Genomic DNA, 21,626 nt, shown 5'->3' on the forward strand with positions numbered 1-21,626 from the left:
ACCGTTACAGAAAAAAAAAATATTTCCATGTGTGTCTGTCTTCTACCTAACTTTGCTGTTCATCTGGCAATATCATTTGCATTATTTTCTGAGAGATTTTTCATCTTAACATAGAATCATAGAATGGCTTGAGTTGGAAGGGATCTGAAAGCCATTCGGTCCCAAGCTGCTGCTGTGGGCAGGGCAGCTACCCACCAGATCAGGCTGCCCTGGTCCCAGTCCAACTTGGACTTGAATGCCTTCAGGGATGGGGCACCCACAACTTCTCCAGGCAGCCTGTGCCAGTGCCTACATCACATTACGTTTGCATTGTGGCTGTGAGGTGTGTTCCATGGCTCATATTTTGAAATCTGAAATATAAAGCCAAGATTAAGAGTCAAAACAGTGTCAGTAGCAATACACACTGACCAGTATCCAGTTGTATGAACTGTATTGCCCAGTGTTCAGACAACATAACACTTTTTGGAGAACTGAATACTTAATGCAGGAAGTGAGCGCTTGCATGAAATGAAGATCATATACTTTCCTGTTCAGAAAAGATTTTTGCTGCCACATGAAGTTTATAAAAGTTTCCAAGTGTGATGTATTGCAATCTATTTTTCATTTCTAAATCCAGGCTGTTTACAGCTGTATTGTAATGCCAGCTTAATCGCAGACTTTAAGATGCTCATTTGGGATTTATTTTACTGTAACTTGATGGAAAACTTAGACCCTCACATTTGTAGGTCAGCAGATGTGTATTTCACCTCTGCTACTCCTCTGAATGAGTGCAGGAATATTTTGCAGATGCTGTCAGATTATTTTTCAGGCCCATTTTAGATATTTATGATTTGTTCAGGATCAGAAGTGTTGAAACCCTTTTTTAATCTGTCTTATGCACTTAGAAATCTAGTTTGAAAAGACAGTAGACTAATCAGACTGCAGTTTTCAAATGCTTGGGTCTTTTGTTTCTGTTCTTAATTTGCAATTGCAAAGAAATATTAAGCTAGGCATTTGCTGCAAGCTGACAGACTAAGAATCTAGATGCAAAGTAAATTCTTTTCATATTAATACGATGCTTTTCTTCAATAATTTCCTTCGGTGTCTGTGAAGTAAAAGATTTTTTGATTCTGAAAAATTTTTTGTAATGGTACTGTTTTCTAGACCACAATTATCCCATGAATGCTGGAGGATAATTTTGGAATTCTAATGTAACATTAATTCCAAAGGAAACTCAAAATTAATTGAAGAAAATAAAAGTGGAATAAAGGTGGAAACAAATTATAAAGATTTTGCTTAATAAATAAAACAAACAATCTTCAAGTGTCTTCTAAAAATCTTATCATATATACAATGTAGTTTGATAGATTCCTACATTATCTCTACAGATTTGCACAGAACTTGAAGAAATAGTTGATAATTAATGTCAATGAATGCAAAAACAAAATAAATCAAAATAAAGTGTTTTCAGTGAGGTGTTTTCAGCAGTGAATAATATATTTATTTCTAATGTCTGTTACTATGGCACATTGTACTTGATACTTACAAGGAAATATGAGTAAGACAAAAATAATTCATTCACAGCATTGAAATGGTGAAGGAATATTTGATTCCCATTGAAGTCACAGAATGTTTTATTACTAACTCAGAGAAATCTTGTTTCATTCACAAAGCAGAATTTACACATTTATCTTTCCCATTACATCATTGAGGAATACTCACTAGAACAAATTTTAGTGGAACTAAAGGTTGATCTTGAAAAATCCTATGCATACTTTTCTGCAACAAAAAAAAGCATGGAATCACAGAATCACAAAATGGCTAGGGTTGGAAGGGACCTCAAGGATCATGAATCTCCAACCCCCCTACCACATGCAGGGCCACCAACCTCCACATTCAATGCTAGACCAGGATGCCCAGGGCCCCATCCAATCTGGCCTTGAACACCTCCAGGGATGGGGCATCCACAACCTCTCTGGGCAGCCTGTTCCAGCACCTCACCACTCTCTCTGTAAAGAATTTCCCCCTGACATCCAACCTAAATTTCCTCTCCCTCAATTTAAAACCATTTCCCCTTGTCCTGCAGTTATCTACCCTTTCAAGAAGTTGATTCCCCTCCTCTTTGTAGGTACTTTAGATACTGAAAGGCTGCAATGAGGTCACCCTGCAGCCTTTTTTTCTCCATGCTGAACAAACCCAGCTTCCTCAGCCCGTCTTCACTGGGGAGGTGCTCCAGTCCCCTGATCATCTTTATAACAAAATATAACTCACAAATATTCACAAGTCTATTATCTTCCATTTTTTTGTTTGTTTCTTTTTTTTATTTAGCCAATTTAACAATTTTTTAACAACACTAATGCAGTAATGAAAAATAACTTTAGTATCTCATGATTACCTCATTGTCATTTGGGTTGTGTTTAATCAGACTGAGCAAGACACCGCAAACATAGTGCTTGGAGAAAGCTGAAAGAAGAGCCATACACTGTGCTCTGTCAATCAGAAGTACTGTTTGGATGAAGATGGCAAAACTCATTTTTTACTTTCTGACTGTTGTGAGTTTTGCAGCAATGTTATGGGGTAATACAATTTTCAAATAATTTTTCCTGCATAGGAGTTGGATTTTGAAGCTAAAACAAGCTATACCCTGAGGATAGAAGCAGCCAATATACATGTTGATCCTCGCTTCCTAAGTCTTGGGCCCTTCAGCGACATGACAACAGTGAAGATAATCGTAGAAGATGTTGATGAGCCACCTGTGTTTACGTCACGTTTATACTCCATGGTGGTGTCTGAAGCAGCGAAAGTCGGCACTATCATTGGAACTGTTGCTGCCCATGATCCAGATGTCTCAAATAGTCCAGTCAGGTAATTAGAATTATAGTATGATATAATTACTTAGGTTGGAAAAGACTCAAGATTATCAAGTCCAACCATCTACCTGACATATTGATTCCCATCACTAAACCTCCTTAATGCTCCTTAGTGTCACGTCCACACATCTCTTAAATATCTCTGGGTTTCAGGAATTACCACTTTTTTTTTTTTCCTTGCAGAAGGAGACAGAGATACTCTTTGCATATTTTTAGTTTTATACATATGAATTGATAACATTTCAAAAATTAATATATTTAAGTCTCTGTAAAGAAGGTCGGTAAGAAAAACAAATAAATAAATTAGCAAAGATATAAATTCAGTATTCCAAAACAAAAATAATCCTCATTATATTACCTATATTAATTTATTTGTAAATTTAGGAAGAATGTGTATAATCAAATTATGTTATTTGTTCAGTTACAGACAAGATCTCTCTCTCTCTCTTTTCATTTTCTGATTGCATTATACACAAGAATGTAGTAGCACTCAAACTGTTTTACATGGCAAAGCACAACCAAGAACTCACAAGAAAAATATATAGCAATAAACTGTTTATGTTAGACAAATGGATAGGGTAAGACATCCTGTACTTGTCAGGATGATTAAAGGCAATAGTCTTCTGGCTTTTGTAAGTTCTGCTACAAATTAAATATCTTCAGTTGAAATAGAAACATATATGAACGGTATAGACACATGACGATCCTGAAGATCTTCCTTTTTTTGGCATATGGAGGACTTGTAGACTTTCCATAATCTAATGTCAAAGAGCATAAGGAACCTGTCAGAAAACAAAATAAAAAAATAAATTAAAAAAAAATCAAATAAACTCTGATTTTACGTTTTGCTACATCTGAGGGGGAAAAAAGATCTCAGAGGAAAAGACTAATCACCTGAATTAAAACACCAATGAGTTACCTGTTGCTCCTGTTATGCATAGTAGTAATATTGTCAAAGGAACATAAGAAGGATCTGTAAGGTAGTATTGTAACTCAGGAATTCTGAGGACATAAATAGCTGTAGCAGGAAGACAATAATGCAGTTGAAATTTAGTAGTAAGTTTCGTTTGTTATTATTGTTTGTTTAGGGCAGCGTAGAAAACATCACATTTGGATGTCGTCTTTTTTGGTGATGCTAAATTTTTACTTGCATATGTAGAATAAGACCTTGTGAAACTGATAGCTCCATTATTTTTGAAGCAGGAATTCTAATTGTAAAAGTAAAGCATGTGTTTTATTCCTAGAGGTGATACAAGTGTTCTCTCTTTCATACATATATTTGCAGCAGATTCAAAATAGCTGCTTCCTATCATGAATAAACTAGTCCTAGATGGATGAGTTGGCAGGGATTTACTTGTGAAATTTATCTGTGATGATCTTTCTATGCTGTGGCAGTGTTTTCTGGCATGGATGTTAGCATGTGGTATATAATACAGTTTTGCAGAACTGTGTAGAGAGGATTAAATCCAGTTCCATAAGTTAAGTCCATGCTCTGTATGATTTTGACTCCTGTGAAAATCTAGGGATGAATTTATTGGCCCTTTTAAATGATTTTTGGTTTTTTGTTTTTTTAACAATTCCATCATAAAAAGCTGTTATATCACCGTTTAACTGACGTCTGGAAGATTTCTTGTGTTTCAAAGCTGTTTGGAATTTGAAGGAGATAAAAATGATTAATAGTGAGTGTTTCTCAATATGCTTATGAACTTGCTATATATGTTATCAGATGCACTGACAAACTATATAGAGATGTCCTGCGTCTTTGTGATGCACATAAGAGACCAGACTCTCCTAAAACAAGAATCTGTTAAAGGGGATTAAAGCATAAAGCTTTTCATGATCAATTTAAAAAGTTTTATTTTTTAATCTCTAAATAAACACTCATAATTCCAAATATTGGAATATGGATAGATTAAAAATGTTGATTTGTTACAATTCAGAAAATGTTGCAAATAATAGATCAAATATAGTTAAAACTTTGACAATACAAAAAAAAAAAAGGAGGAGAGGAGAGGAGAGGAGAGGAGAGGAGAGGAGAGGAGAGGAGAGGAGAGGAGAGGAGAGGAGAGGAGAGGAGAGGAGAGGAGAGGAGAGGAGAGGAGAGGAGAGGAGAGGAGAAAGTTTGAAAATAAGAGGTTAGTTCATACGGACCTGAGAATTACTGATGTTTGAACTAGATTAAATAAAGTGTTTAAACATCCTGCAGTTCAAAGACTTTCAAGTTTTAACAGCCCTAAGGAATTAAAGTATTGAAAGTGTCTGAAATATTTTTTCAGAATTTGAGTATGGGTAAAATATTTGTAAAAAGGGTTAAACAAAACTGCTTGGTTCCTATGTATAAAAAATATTTTTGATTCTTGATTCATAACAATCTGTCAATCTGTTGTCTAATTTATATAACATGTTTTCTTAGGCTCTCACAATCTTTCCCTTCCTCCTCTCCCTTCCTTCCTCCCTTCCTTCTTGTCTTCCTTCATTTTAGTTTCTTTCTTTTATTGATTTTGTGCTTTTTCTTTATGTTTGTGCCTTTCTCACTTTTCTCTTTCCTCTTTCTTTCCCTTCCTCTCTCTCTCTCTTTCTCTCTCTCTTGCTTTACGATTTCTTACACTGTTGTAAGAAAGACCTTTGAATTTTCAATTTGCAGAGTAATAGCGTTAATAATTAGGAAACCTAAGGGCTGACAGGAGATTGAACCTGCCACAACTGACTGCTTTGCAGAGGTGGCAGAGACAGTCTCTAGGGAAAGCTTGACAGGAACAAAGCAGCTGAAGAGCACAGCTGACCAAATAAACAACAGTACTGGCATGAAAGAAAATAAAAATTGAAGTACAGTTCAAGTTGACTCTACAAGGAAAAAAAAAAAGTACAGAGAAAAAGGCAGAGCCTCAGTTCATGAAAACTTCTATTATTTGTATCTGTTAAAGTTTTTATGTCTTTCTCTTACTGTGAGATAATACAGAAAAGCAATGCTAAATGCATAACAGGTCTCTCTCATAAAGATTTTGTAGCCAAAAGGGTTATAACACCATAATACAACAGAGTAGAAACTGGACAGAACAAACACATCACGCCAAAATATCATTATGTCTGGAAAGTCCTGTTTTTGCACTATTGTCCATAATTCTTTCCTTCCACATTGTTAAAAGGTTTTGATTAATGCTATATCAATAATCTAATATGTTGTCAGTGTGACAGTAATTGTAATGAACACACTTGGTCTGATTCAGACATTTTAATTTATCTTGATCTAAATGACAGTGCAAGATTCTGACCCAATATTAAATTGAATGTCAAGAATATTCCAGCTGTAAATCTAATACTGCCTAATCAACTGTCTCTTTCTCTCAGAAAGGGTATAAGCAAAACACCCACAGGCAATCTGACCTTTTCACTCTTGCTGTTTTCTGTTTACTAAGAAGCTCATTTCTCCTTCCTAAAACAAGTTTGAAAACAAAAAATATGTTAAGCAAAAAAATATAGGGCATGAACTTAAGTTTCTCTAAAGACAGCAAAGTGCTGGGAGCTGATGGTGATGACATACAATCACGTGATCTACTCTCCATCCTCTACTCTCCATCCTCTTTTTTTTTTTTTTTTTTTTTTTTTTTTTTTTTAAACCCTGCCCCCGAATACCTGAAATTCTGAGTGGCTCTTTTGCTAGTAACAAAGATTTATGCCCAGATTGCAGGCCCTTGTGGGAGCAAATCCTGGCTGATACATCTGCTTAGAGAACTTCCAACTCACTTTATCTTTAGTTTGGGCTCAGGAGGATACTATTCCATGAGTAAGTGAATTTCTCCATTATGACAGAGAGGAAGAAAGAGGAACTCCTACAACTTCACTTGAGGTAACAGAGCCTGCCATGGTCAGGACAGGGCATTCATTGACTAGCTTGCATGCTCTTGCATTTACTTACAGCTTTGCTTCTTTTAAAACCCTGTAGAAAATGGACAAAGCCAAGCTCAATATGGGGAAACAATGGAAACTGTCTTTCTAATGAGAAATCAATGAAACATTTTTACAAGTTATAATTGAACATAAATCAAAAGTTTTCTTTCATCCTTCGCCTAGGTACTCAATAGATCGAAACACAGACCTCGAGAGGTATTTCAATATTGATGCCAACAGTGGAGTCATTACAACTGCCAAGTCTTTGGACAGGGAAACTAATGCCGTTCATAACATTACAGTCTTGGCAATGGAGAGTCGTAAGTAATAATTAAAAGATTGCATGAACTGCTTATGTGCAAAACTTGAGGTTTAGTTGCGCCAAGTGCATTACCATCAGCTGCACCAAGTGAAAATATTACAATGTTTAAAAACATGATAGACAAAATAGCTCTTCTCACTGAATGTAAAAGATACTTATGTGATAAAAAAAAACCTCACAGATATACAACAGATTAAGCATTCTCTATTTGCTTTTCCACACTTTCTATAGACTTTTAACTTTAGATGAACAAGTACAAAGGAAAATGAAATTAGTTATCAGAAATCTCACATTAAATACCATTAGAATAAAAGTAATATGGAATAGATTATATCAATTAGCCCCTCCTAGTTGTGACACTCATAATTGATTGCTGTTGGTCTACCACAGCACTCTTAAAAAGGATTAAGAACGTGTGAATACTTATGTGACGTCCTCACTGTTATGTAAGATATTAACAGATATTTTGTACTTGATAGTTTTTTTCAAGTAATGAAAAAAGTGATGAAGAACCAAATTCTTTAAGTGTGTACAAGAATTCTGTTAACAGAACTGTTAAGTGTAAACCTGTTCAGCTCTCAATACATTCTGTGAAAAACTATATGTGCCTTAATATTTGAATAATTTCTTTATTTAAATGTAATTCTTTTTACTAGTCTACTGGGCTACCTGGGTTGGCCTTGGGTGTTTGCTATCAGTCCATAACACTATGTCTCTGATGCTCTTTCATCCTCACTCTCTTGCTCCACTCCCCCTTCTTCACTGATGTTTGCAAGGCTGTTTCTTTCACATTTTCTCCCTCATTTCCCAGCTACTGTGCAGCATTTTGCATCTTTTCTTAAATACATTATCACAGAAGTGCAACCAGTGTAACTTATTGGCTCAGTTTTGCCCAAAATTAGGTCCCTTTTATATCAGTCGAGTGGAAAGTTAGTGTCAAAATTGCTCTATATTTCCCATGTGGAACAAAAAGAAAAAAAGAAAAAAAAAAAAAAAAGAAAGATGTGATCTATGTTTGAATGTATTTCTTTAAAAATTTATAATGTTTAATAAAATTTGTTTGCAATACACTAAAAAGATAGATACATCTTTTAATGTTTGTACAGTTTTTTATTCTGTCCTGCTACATCACTAATAGAAAAAAACAGTGGTAATAATAACAGTAATGTAGTCTCTCCAAGTCAGAAGTTTTATGTAACAGAATAGGTACAATATACCAAATGTTCATTTTCTTTATTCTACTAACTATATACTCTTTGAGGTTCATCCACCAACTATCTACTGTTTTAAATTAAATGGTGACATTAGGTCTTGCACAAAATCACATTTTATGTAGAAGTATACATCAATTAATAACACTGTTGAAAGGTACAGTTCTGTGTACACATTAAATACTTTGGGATTTGCTTGGAAATACAAATTCTCCCCTCACGTTTGTTTGTTTCTTTGTTGATTGTTTGTTTGATTTACATAGCTGAAAGAATTCTGTTTTTAACTTCTTAATTTGAATTTAACATAGATTACCTTCGCCCATAATAACTGGGCTATTCCTGATATAAGAAGTGCTGTTTTGTCTCACAGTGTATCCTTGCTGATGGTTGCACGTTATTTACTATTATCCTTCCATAAGATACAAATCAATGCTCTGATTAATGAGTTAGATTTTCAAATTAGCCTTGAAAATAAAATCTTGATTTCATTGACACTACTGAAAAACACAAACATTGTTCTAATTTGGTCCAGAAGATTAAGCTAAGATCTTTTCTCAGCTTTCTAAGAGGGTTTGTAATTGATTTAGCAAGCATATGCAAAGAAATGCAAATGAAAAACATACTAACCCAAAGAAAATTCTCATAGAATTCCACTTAATTAAATTGTTGGCTTTTTTTTTTTTTTTTTTTTCTTAATAGAGAATCCAGTACAGATTGGGAGAGGATATGTAGCCATAACTATCCTTGACATCAATGACAATGCCCCTGAGTTTGCCATGGAGTATGAGACAACTGTCTGTGAAAATGCTCAACCTGGCCAGGTATAGCTGTTGATACTTTTTTTGTTTATTTTTATCAGATAGGCAGTAATTTATTTTGAAAGTCTAACAGCTTTAAGATAAAATAGAATCAACTTATGGCAGTAAAAATGCTTTGATGTGCAGCACAAGCTTATTTTCCTTAAGTCCTAAAATTTTCACCCTACCTGGTGATAGAAGGGTGGACTGTTTGGTGGATAAGGAATTGCAAGGTCGCAGCCAAAATGTTGTGATCAATGGCTCTATGTCTGGGTGAAGGCAGGTGATGACCAGTGTCCCTCATGGGTTAGTCTTGAACTAGTACTCTTTAACATCTTTATCAGTGACACAGATGATGGGGTTGAGTGCACCCTCATCAGCATTTTGCTGATGACATCAAGATGAGTGGTGTAGTTGATAAAGCAGAAGGAATGGATGGACATTCAGAGGGACCTTGATAAACCCAAAAGGTGGGCACCTGAGTTCAACAAAGCAAAGTACATGTCTCGTTCACATACACTTGGATTGGGGTAATCCCAGATATATACACAGACTGGAATAAGAAGGTCCTGAGAGTAGCCCTGTTGAGAAAGAAATAGAGTTCCTGGTAGATGAAAAACTTAACATCAGCCAGTAGTGTGCACTTGCAGCCCAAACAGCCAACAGTATTCTGGACTGCATCAGAAGATGGTTGGCCACAGGGTGAGGAAGGTAATTGTCTCTCTCTACTCTGCCCTCATGAGGTCCCATCTGGAGTACTCTGTCTGGTCTAGGGACTCTAACACAAGAAGGATGTAAGGCTTTTTTAGAGGGTCCAGAGGAGGACCATGAAGATGATCAGAGGGTTGGAGCACTTCTCCTGCAAAGACAGGAACTGGGCTTGTTCAGCTTGGAGAAGAGAAGGCTGTAGGGAGACATCATTACGGCCCTTCAGTATTTACAAGGAGATTATAAACAGGAGTGAAATCAACTTTTTGCATGTCTTGATAGTGATAGGACAAGGAGGAATATTTTTAAACTAAGGGAGTAAAGATTTTGATTCAATATCAGGGGGAAATTTTTCACTGAGAGGGTGGTGAGGTGCTGGAACAGGTTTCCCAGAGAGTCTGTGGATGACCTGTGCCTGGAGGTGTTCAAGGCCAGGTTGGATGGGGCCCTGGGAAACATGAAGTAGTGCTTGATCCAGTGGTCGGCAGCAAGAGGGTTGGAACTTAATGATCCTTGAAGTCCCTTCCAACCCAAGACATTCTGTGATTCTTCTACTGAAGAGAAAAATGAAGATGTAAAAATGACACATTCTATGTAGTTTTAAAAGTTCTAATTTCCTTACAGCATAGCTAGCATATTTGGCTAAGCTCATTGTGTTTTAAATAATGTTAGGAATGATTACTTCCTCATAATTTTTCTGGGAAGTGGTCTCAACATTGACCTTGTTCAAAGGCAAAATTCCTATCTTTCCTAAAATGAATATACACTTTTATTTTTCTTAGGAGGTATGGACCATAAGGTAGGAATTTCAGAAGAGAGATATATTCCTAGCAAACTCTCTAGTGTTTTTAATTTCTAACATTACTTCCAAATAGTCCTAGATTCAACTAACTTTATGAAATTCCTCATAGTCCTAGACTCTGATGCTGTTTATCCTTGGTGTCTGTCACATTTTAAGTTTTCCATTTTAACTTATAAGATATCTAATTCTCCTTTCCTTCTCCCAGAATGCTAGTAGATGTCTCATTCACACAGATCCCACTTACTTATTGGGATTCTTTACACTTTTGTGCCTTCTTCCAGAATATTTTCCTTACTGTGGCAGATGTTGTTTATTATACATCTCAAAAATACAGCAAGATTTAAATTCTCAGCAGAAAAAAAAAAAAACAAAAAACAAACAAACAAAAAAAACCCTACATTTTTTAGCTCTCATTCATGAGAAACACAGGAATAGATAAAGAATATTCTATTGGCGCATCAGCTTCTTGTCCATGTGGTCCAGTGAGAACTCTTGTGTCTTAGTATTCATTCCTTTAAGGATTGTAAGCAATATTACAATCTTTTCTTAGAGAGAATTTTTGACAGAATTTTACAAAATAAAATTTTAAAAGTAAAAAAGAAAAAAAAAAAACTATTATTATGCTTAGGAGTTGTCATTTTTCTTTTCATAGTTTTTTCTCTTTAAAATAAGAAAGTACATAGAAATAATCAAAAGCATAATTTGTTATTTGCAAAATATTACAGTGCAATATCAATTGCAACAACTGATAACTACAATAAGGCTATGTTCGGTATACTCAGAAGTGCTTCTTCCACCACTGCACAGTTTATACTTTAAACACTGATAAATGACAGGACCTAATTATCTTGAGGTCCTGCAGAGCATTACTTTTACTGAATAAATTTCAAGTACAGGGAAAGTAATGAAAAGTTATATTTCAGTTAATAATAGTATCTATACCTGCTTGGGAGTTTAGAAAACCAAAACATGATGTAAACAAGATTCAAGGGAGACTTGACTCTTCAGTAGGTAATAGAGAGTTTATATAATGTGCATGTATTTATTTTCCTTCACGTGCCAAACAATTGAACACCTGTTTATCTCAAAACAGATCATCCAGAAAATCAGTGCCATTGATAAAGATGACCCACCAAATGGTCATCAGTTCTACTTCAGTTTAACAGCAGAAGCAGCAAATAACCATAATTTTACGCTTCAGGACAACAAAGGTAAGAATATAAAGGCAACATAACCTGTTTGTTTGAGTAAATATTCACGTCTAACACCTTCTGTTTTGAATATACTGTGCTGATTATGACCTACATAAACTTCTATTATGGCAAGAATGTAAATTAAAGTAGAATCAGCCCATAAATTAATTCTATCTGTAGACTATCTGTCAAGGGAATAAAGCTGTTGTCTGCATCATTTAAAGCCTTGAGCCAAACACCAGCTTCATTTTTTTTTTTCCAGAAGTCGCTCTTTTCACATTTTCCCCTGTATTTATATGTTTTTGTCTAGACTATACCTTGGGGCATTAACTGAAAAATGTCCAGGAATTCATGTTTTATTAAAATAACTCAAGGCATAAAAAATAAGTGCACAGGGTTGGTTTTTTTTAAAAAAATAAAAAAATAAAAAAAATAAACAAAAAAACCCACATATTTTCAATAGGTATACTGTCTACTGAAGAATGATTTTGAAAATGGAAGCTGCCTGCAGTATTTACACAGACTTCTTACTAACATTTCCCCACAGACTTATGAAAAGACTCCCATGGACGTCACATTTCTATTAGTTAAAATATCTGAGAACATGCTTCTAATTAGTGCTCTTATTGCACTGCATAGTATAGTAGCTGGTTATGAGTCAGTTTAGCTATGAGCTGAGGCAAGTAGAACTACATGTCACTCTGAACGCAATTCCTCCTATTTATTTCCATGGAAAATACAACCAGTACAAAGAGCACAATAAAAGTATCTGATAGAACATATTTTCAGATACAGAAAACTATTTCTCAACACAGTCACCAGTATCTATGCATTTTTGTCAGTGATGAACAAGAGCCTGTGTGCATCATCTGTAAAAATTGGCACCAGCAGTGGTGAATGAATGTTGCTGTGGCCACCACTGTAACACACCACATGCTCCCTCAACTATGCTCACATCTTCTGTTTGGTTTCCATAAATGTTCACAAAGTCAGTGGGTGCCATTTTTTCCAAGTGAAGAAATTCAATTCCACACCTTTTATTCATACACACTTTGAAGTCAAACAGAATTTTGTTGGACTGGCCCTCTGTTGCCACATGTTGCATGGCAATAAAATTTAACAGAATATTGGTGGGAAGGCTCAACATCTACTGCTATACCACCATTTTCCTCTGATGTTGTGGGCCAACAAAATAAAATAGAAGGTATTACTTTTAGACCAACACTAATGAAGAGGACTTTCACTGCTCTTTCTTATACCAGTACTAACCAAATTTGCAAAGTCATTTTTATTAATAAGACAAAAGAGACATACGGTGGACTAAAGAAAAATGTTTGTACAGATTTCAAAGAATTTCAAAGAATGTACATATGACCTAAAAAAGATCTCTCATGAAGCTGTTTATTGCCTTTTCTTGCATGTAGTTATTGACATACATAATGTTCTTCATACGAGAAGCTTACAGTTTGAAATGAGGAACTGTAAATAGTGATCAAAATAATACATTTCTAGAAATCTGACACTGTAACAAGTACTGTAAAGTATTCAATAAAAAGACAGTCTCTTTTTCAAAGAACATATAATATGCTAAGGTCAATAACAGATCCTTCTAATGCCAGTAAAATCAGTGGAGTTACAAAACAGTGCAGCAGTTGCCTCTTCTGACATTAGATTTATATATGGTTCTATATGAAGAAATGTTTGTATGGTTTTCCAGAAAGGTCATAATAGATGACACAATGAGTTACCTCTACCAGACTATCAATGTATCTATCTATAGAAAGACAGATAGCTAGATGATAGATAGACAGACCGACCGACCAACCTTTTCTATACATTTCTAGGAGATGTATCTCCCTACCTCTCAGGAGCGATCAACCTGTATTGAACACAGTGAGTTTTGCAAATCTTTTCTGGAACACACAGACTTTTTAGTCATCCAGCTCAGAGCAGCACTGCAGCACACATTTCAGATTCATTATATTAATCAACTTGTTGAATTTTGGCTGACATGGAAAACAAGTGCATGTCTTTATTATATGTGACATTACCTGTATCTGTGCGCCAATTGGATAATTTCTTTTTTACATTTTGAAAAAATCAATCGTTGGTCTTCAGAATCTACTCACCTATGAATATGTTTATGAATTCCATGCTATCTATACTGCAAGTAGTTGTAACAGAACTTTGGAAATTAGATATGAAATATATGCAAATAATCTATTTATTGAAGTGTGACTTTTTTTCTTCTCCTTATGATAATCGCATCTTCTATTATACATCAAGACTGTGGAAATGTGAACATACTAAAACCAAATAGACTTCTGCAATTTTGAAACAGTCTTTCATGAAGAACAGAAATATTTCTGTTTAGTTGAACTTGAATTTTCAGCTGATCCTACCTCTGTAAATAAAGAAATGTATGACCAGGAAATATATACTCATTGAAATAATACGAATGTCCTTCTAAATTCTTTTGAGTGAAAGTCTGTATTATTTATGTTCTAGTAAGATCAAGTATTTTACTTTTATCCTTTTATTCCTTCACCTAGATAACACTGCAACTGTATTAACGAGAAGAAATGGTTTCCGGAGACAAGAACAGTCTGTTTTCTATTTACCAATATTCATTGTGGACAGCGGATCACCTTCACTTAGTAGCACTAATACTCTCACCATAAGAGTCTGTGATTGTGATGCAGATGGTATTGCTCAGACATGTAATGCAGAGGCATACATCTTGCCTGCAGGACTTAGCACTGGAGCCCTGATAGCAATATTGGCTTGTGTTTTAACACTGCTAGGTAAGCCTTCTTTCCATCATTATTATCTTTTATTTAAGTAACAATATATAAGTATCTCCAGTTCTTTAGTTCTTTTCTTACTTTTTTTTTTTTTTTAATCACTACTACAATTTTAATAGAATATCTAACATTGCAAGCTGAACGTCATTTTGCATCATGAACTGCACAAAATCCTCAGTCTGGGACTTAAAAGTTCAAATGTTTTGTTTCTTTTACAAGCTGCCTCCAGAGGCATATATGAAATAACATTAGATGGAAAAAGATGATTTGCAACAAATGTATTATTTAAGAAGTAGACAATACAGTTTATGGAAGTATTTCCCTAGTTTAGTGTAATAGCTGGTCATTTTCAGATCAGCATATGTTCTTTTCAGAGAAATAACTCTTTTAAAACATTTCTTGAATTGTGGAGAACAAAAGACACTTAGGAAATACAATTGATATAATTTACAAGCTTAATTTGTTAAGCTTGCAACTGGAGGCACAGCTGAATTTTATGTTAAGCAGTGAAACTACAGCTGTACAAAAGACAGGGGGAGCAATCAGTTCGTAAACAGTGAAGAAGTGTCAAGAGCCTAGTTTAGTTAGCATTTCTCATTTTGTGCCAAATCCTTAAACAACATGCCTGCATGGTAGCATTAGAAGACTAAATCAGGGAACAAAGATGAAGAATCATCCTTGCATCTGTGAGATGCAGGTGAGCAGAGGTGTAATTTCACTTATTGTCAGAAAAATATAAGAGTCCCAGTTGTCACAGGAATTTTCTTGAGTGTTGCTATCATTGGAAAGGTTTCTCTATTTGCTGGATTCATATATCAACCCAAGAGGAAGAAGACTATAGTCTTCCCAAATTCATGTAGTCCAAGTGATGAATTATCTGTTTCTGTTATCCAAGTAAATTGCATCAGATCAACAGATTTTTGTTGGTGCCTTTGTCTGTGGCAGAATTTTAACCATGTGTAGGAGATTTCTCATTGACTGTGGGTTTTTTTTCACTATAAGGATTAGACCGTATATTCCTTCTCCTACAAATAAATGTTCCTTCTGTTACTTTGTAACAAAATAGCCAACAATATAAGATTGTTCAATCTTACTTAACATATCGTTAGACCTAAACTTAAGAAGAAATGGAAGTGAATTTTTTCAACAATTTTAATGAACATGCTTATAAATAAGTTTTTTCTTATAGTATTTCTAGGTCATCTGTATTCCCTAATGAACTTTATTTGCACATACAGGTTAAATGGCACAGTTCTAAAAGATACACAGTGCTATGGTCTTCTGTCAAATGACAGTAGAAAATTGTCCATTGAAAGTATCTGTCAAATGCATTTAAGTATTCTGTAATAGCAATCTATTTAATCCCAAACTGGAATGTCACTATTTCTGTTAATATATATATATGAAAAAAGAACTTCTGAAGAATGAATAAGAAACTATCACAGCTAAAAGTCAGATTGGCCTGCGCATGTGCTTTTCAGAAAGAGGAGTCTTATGCGTTAAACAGTATTCACTGGAGATACAGCACATTATTGAGTAATAATAACTCTCTTTTACTACTCAGTATACCAGGCCTTAAACACAACGAGTAAATTAACCTAAGCTTTTATTCCAATCACCTCTAGATTGCACCAAACAAGCATTTGGTAAAGAACTGAGGACAAACTGTGTGGACACAGATTTTGAATAATGGGCTGTGCACTGAAGAGGAATCTGGCAGATGACTGCCTTGCCATTGATTTTAGTTGTCAAGGAATTGGTCTTTCAAATTTATCTATATGAATGTGTCCACTGTTTATCCAAGTAGGCATTTCAGTGTACTCTCTTTGCTTCTTTTCTAAGCCATTCTTTTGGGGTACAGTTCAAAGTTGCAGGCACAGTTTACACTGTGTTTGTATATTAACCCTGGCTTTGAGTCCTGCAATTTGATGTTAGATCCTGAAGGCATTTTGTTCCCAGCCAGGTTTCAATATTCACAGGTAAGAGATACCTAAGTATCATGTATCTCCAGGGAAACCCCAAACAAGTCTTGTTTATCTGATTCCAGAGTCTTTCTTCCTGTCATTTGTTACCAGAGGGCAGTTTCTGGACCAGTTGCATGGTGTACTGCTAGGAATTTCCTTTATAATCCCATTTCCCTTTCACATACTTTCCTGATAAAAATAAAAATAAAAAAATCCTGAAGATCAAGTAGTATTGCATAAAAAATAGACTTCAGCTGTTTGTAAAGATGGATGAGATTTGCACAGATGTCAAAATGTCACGAGTAGATGCATTCTGGTGCTAATATCTTGAATTCTCAACAAGATTTTGTCTGCTGAATGTTAGTTTGGTGTGCTTTAATATTTGCTCTTGCTCCTTAGAACCATTTTTCTAATAAATAACCATTTGTCTTGGTGAATACTGAGTTTGAATCAATGAGATTTCTCAGTGTAATCATTTTTATTTTAATAACTGATCAGTTTTAGATAAGCACAAGGTTTTCACTAATGTTAAGAAGGAAAATTATTATTATGTCATATTAATTTGTTATGGTCACATATAACGTAGAAAGAACTATTTTGTTCAAAGTAAAATCATTTTAGAAGTTATAGACATTTTACTGAAATATATTTCACTCCATGGTTTGACTGACAGAGATTAAATTCTAAATTTTATTGCACAAGAAAATTCCAGTACTTGGTTAATAATTCAAAAACCTTTATAATTATTCACTTTGCAGTGAGGCTGTGCTTTAAAGAAAAAGCATAATAAAGAAATGTTTGCAATTCTATAAAAAGCATACAGAGAACTGTCTTATATTCTTTTTAGAATACATAATTCTTAGTGAAATAAGAAAGATTTACTTCCTCTTAAATTTGGATGGTAATTTAATTCAAGGTAATTTGTTTTTCAGTTACTATCTTCCAGACACAATAACTGCTTATGTTGAAAGTGTTTTGTATAAAATATATGCATAAAGTCATACACACACACACACACACACACACACACAAATAATGTTCAGTTGTACATAACCCAATTTCATTCAAAAGGTTAAAGATTTTCTTTGTATGTAAGCAATAGGAAGCTAGGTTGACATAATTCGCTTTCATGATTTTAACCTTCCATACTTCTGAATATAATCTATTCCTTTAATTTCCTGACTTTCCTTAGAAGTAGTAAAGAAAATCTCCTGTTTTTTGACATTAGACTTTATAAGTTAATAATACACTGATTAAATTTCAAAATATATATTTAAATTGTTAATTTTTTTTCAGTTGAGAGGCGGTTACGTTATTCTCATGGCACTTAGCAGAACCTAATTAAATCAACACATCTAATTGTGTAATTATTAAGCAGGAAGAAACAGTCCAGGTCATAAGGATCTTATTCTTTAAATGAATAAAAAGGGTAAAGAATGCAACAGTTTCATATGCATGGCTCTTTGTCTTACAGTTGGAGAACTGATAAATCAATAACTGTTTCAATCTGGAGGTAATTCAAATTAAGTCATTCAAAAGATGTCTGAATATGCAGTGCAGAACTTCTTCTCTGAAAATGATATACCTTACTAAGGTCAACAAGTCTGGGCAATCAGAAGTCACAGTTGCTTTGCAAATAGCAATCCAAACTGATTAAGCAATTGCGATACATGAAGCTTATTAACTTGGGAATTAAATACAGATTTCCTAAGCCATGGCCTCTGCTTTCCTAGATCTCATTGACTGTACTATTAACTGCATTATATAATTAAATAGGTTATTAGTGTGGTGGTTAGATGAGTAAAAGATTTCAGTCTTTGGCTTTACAACTCATGCAGCTAAGGCATAAACCAGTGTGCATGTTCACTTGCAGCTGTGGTGGCTTATTGTTATGTAGTGTGTACAGGGCCTTACAATGTTTGTGATCTAGGTCTATCATTTTCTGTACAGCTCTGCATGTAGGCTTCTTCAAATTGTATTGGAGCTATTACTTCTTCATAATTATGCTGCAGTTTTCTTAAATTCAAAGGACAGAAACAGAGAAGTATGCATGAGTAACATAAACCAGATTTTTCACTAGATCACACTAAATTGGAAATTTCAAAATAATTCCATTAAACAACTTGCAAATGACAAAGCAAAAATCTCTTCCTTCATTCAATATTATTTCAAAAACTGATTTAGCTTAACTGACACTATCGATGTTATGATTATAGTTGTACAAACACAAAAATAAAATTACATTTTATCACATAAATGCAGATGACAAGAATGCAAATTGACTGTTTTACCGGTTAAACAAAATCAACATCTTTTTACCAGTTCAGGTAAATCAAAACAAAAAAGTTATTTCAGATGTATATCAATTAGTTCTAATTATTCAGTCTTAATCCTCAGTTATCTCTAATATCGGTTATCAATTTATATGTTAAATCACACACAAAATCAGTCCTGGCATCTCTTTAGCATCATTCAAAGTATTAGCGTAGAGTGAAAGGCAATACATGTGTCCCTATGTTTTATTTTTTCTCTAAAGAGCCTAAAATCATTTTTTCTAGATATTCAGACCGTCACTAATTACTGTCTTACCTCTGCTTTGCAATAAATATAGGAGCAAAACCCATCACTTTGTGAGAAATTGATCAGTTTTAAAATAATTTTCACTTGATTTGGATATCAGTGACATTTGTTTTGTACTTGTATTCATCCTGCAGTTGCTGAAATGCAACTAAAAGCTTTGTTCATTGAGAGGTTAAACATTATTGTTCATAGTTGTTGGAAGGGCTAGAAAGTCATAATCTCATAAAGCCATCTATGCTAAAAGATTTAACCTTTAGAAGGACTCCAGGTTTCTCTTGGCTTCAAGCAAGTGTATGATGTACAAGGAATACTGCATAAAACATTCATTGCATCTTGATTTTTATTGCACCTTCAGGCAGACTTGCCTATAGAGCTTCATATTTTTTCACTTATTAACAGTTCTTTAACTTTCAAAATGAACACTGTTAAGAATGACAGTAGTGGAAAAACACGTTTACACTTGATTAAATAAAATGATTATTTGCTTACATACATGGCAATAATAATTGTGTCAGTAAATATTAAAAATACTAAAAAAAAATATGTTGATAGCAATTTTGACTTAAATGTATAATAGCACTGTGAGCAAACTGATTTGTCTTTCACTTAAAAATACCTTTTATAATAGGAAAAAGCCGAAAAAGTGAAGTGCAACTGTTTTCTGATAACTTTGATATGAAGATAGTACTGCTATCTGTTGTATCTACTACTCAATTTCTATTTTGCAAATATCAGAATATTTTGAAATTTCATAAAAGCATTCTAAAGGTCTAAGTCCTACATTTTCAAACTGCTTATGTAAATGTTATTGAAGCAAAGTACTCTAAACTAGTGGTGTATGAATTCAATAGACAAGATAGGATTCAGGGAGGCTAGAAGGATTCATAGAGGCTAAAAGTGAAAGAGCCTGGATTGATACTTTTAAAAATTCTTGCATGAAAGGAAACGCTTTCAAGAGTGTCCTATATTATATAAGGGCTGCTCTGAAAGTAAAGCCTCCTATTTTATGATGTTGGCCCACAACGTCAGAGGTGGATGTTGATTGTATGGCAGTAGAAGTTGAACCTTCCCACCAATATTTCATTACATTTTGTTCCCATGTGACAGATGGCAGCAGAGGGGCGTTCTGAAAGAAAAGCATCTGACATGGAAGTGCATATAAAGAAAAGATGTGTCACTGGAATCTCCCATGTGAAAAAAAAAGCACCCATGGACATTCATAAATGCTCCCTGAACATTTATGGAGACTAGAAAGTGAATGAGAGCATAGTGAGGTGATGGGTGGTGTGGTTCATCTGTTGTTGTTTACATGGAACTAAATAAGAGGTGTTACTTTCAGGGCGACCTATGTACAATTTATAGAGGATGCTTTTGAGACTGCCAAGAGAAGTTCATTCTTGATTTTATCTAAATGAGCTTTTTATTTTCCAGAAGTTTATGAAGCATTTAATACTCATCTCAAAGTACTCTAAGAATAGATGTCAAAACTAAGATATGTGAATGCACATAGCAATATATTCTGAAGTTTAAAAATAAGCAGTAAATCCAAACAGATCAATTGAATGTGGAATTATGCTTAGTGTTCAAGTTACTAATATTTTTACAAACATAGCAATGCCTTCTCTTTTCTAGAAGTATCATTATCTCAGCAAATGTTATCCTAATGCTACAAGATAATATTGTTTTGTAGGAGGATGATTCATGTCCTACATATGGGTGAAATATTACTGGCTTCCATGTTTTGTGTGCCATTAGTGACGCTTCTTTACCAAATCTGTGCTTGAAAAAGGGAAGTCTTGACTTTTTTGCTCACAGTATTTTTGGGTGTCACCATAATTTAGCATTAACTTCTGAGCTAAAGGAAATATTAAAGACTAGAATTTAAAAATAATAATCTTTTCTCATGCTAGCTGATCCAGTAAAATCCAGTGCTGACAGTTCTCATTAGAAATAATTCATATACCTGAAGTACAGTGCTTTGGACTTAAAAGGAAAGTACAGTCTTACCTAAAAATTCTTTCAATTTATGTCTGTAAAAGAGTCCTAAGTTACACATGGCTTAATAATTCAGTCATCCCTGATCTAGTAGTGTGGGTAGGTGTTTTTATTTTGTGGGTTTTTTTTTTGTTTTTTTTTTTTTTTCTCCCAGAAGGGAAAGAGATTGGCCATATACTTTAATTCAGGCACTTCCCAAAATGTGGTTGTTAAATTCTATTCAGTTACTTTATGAATGTGTTTTTACTGCTTAGGCAATTAAAAGTACAAGAAAAGGTCTCTTTTTTATTTCATGGCTGTGAGATTGTATAGTAAGACTGAATCAGTCCTGAAATTTATGTTTAGCAGATAACATAGGATATAGAATTAGAAATGAAGACATTAATTCAAAATGGCTTTGGAAATAAATTCTTTAACAAATGAAAAGCTCATGGCTTAAAAGCCACTTTAGAACCTGCTAGATTTGAAGTCTAACTACATAAATTGCCTGCAATTTCATTGTGTCTTTACCAT

The 21,626-nt window shown here is 34.3% G+C and overlaps 1 protein-coding gene across 4 annotated transcripts in view; it reads left to right on the forward strand.

Moving 5' to 3' along the window:
* The window catches only part of LOC125690953 (cadherin-7), an 85,287-nt gene that overhangs the window by 56,441 nt on the left and 7,220 nt on the right, over positions 1–21,626 (forward strand). The window contains exons 7-12 of one of the 4 annotated variants that reach the window (XM_048939773.1): positions 2,591–2,844; positions 6,921–7,057; positions 8,970–9,091; positions 11,671–11,788; positions 13,615–13,663; positions 14,323–14,400. In XM_048939773.1, coding sequence (XP_048795730.1) covers positions 2,591–2,844; positions 6,921–7,057; positions 8,970–9,091; positions 11,671–11,788; positions 13,615–13,658 — 675 coding nt within the window. In that variant the 3' untranslated portion in view covers positions 13,659–13,663; positions 14,323–14,400. Of the gene's footprint in view, positions 1–2,590; positions 2,845–6,920; positions 7,058–8,969; positions 9,098–11,670; positions 11,789–13,614; positions 13,664–14,322; positions 14,575–21,626 lie in introns of those variants that run through there. The other 3 variants (XM_048939772.1, XM_048939774.1, XM_048939775.1) reach the window with 3 other exon arrangements.

This window comes from Lagopus muta, chromosome 3 (assembly GCF_023343835.1).
Source record: "Lagopus muta isolate bLagMut1 chromosome 3, bLagMut1 primary, whole genome shotgun sequence".
In the NCBI taxonomy this organism is placed as follows: domain Eukaryota; kingdom Metazoa; phylum Chordata; class Aves; order Galliformes; family Phasianidae; genus Lagopus; species Lagopus muta.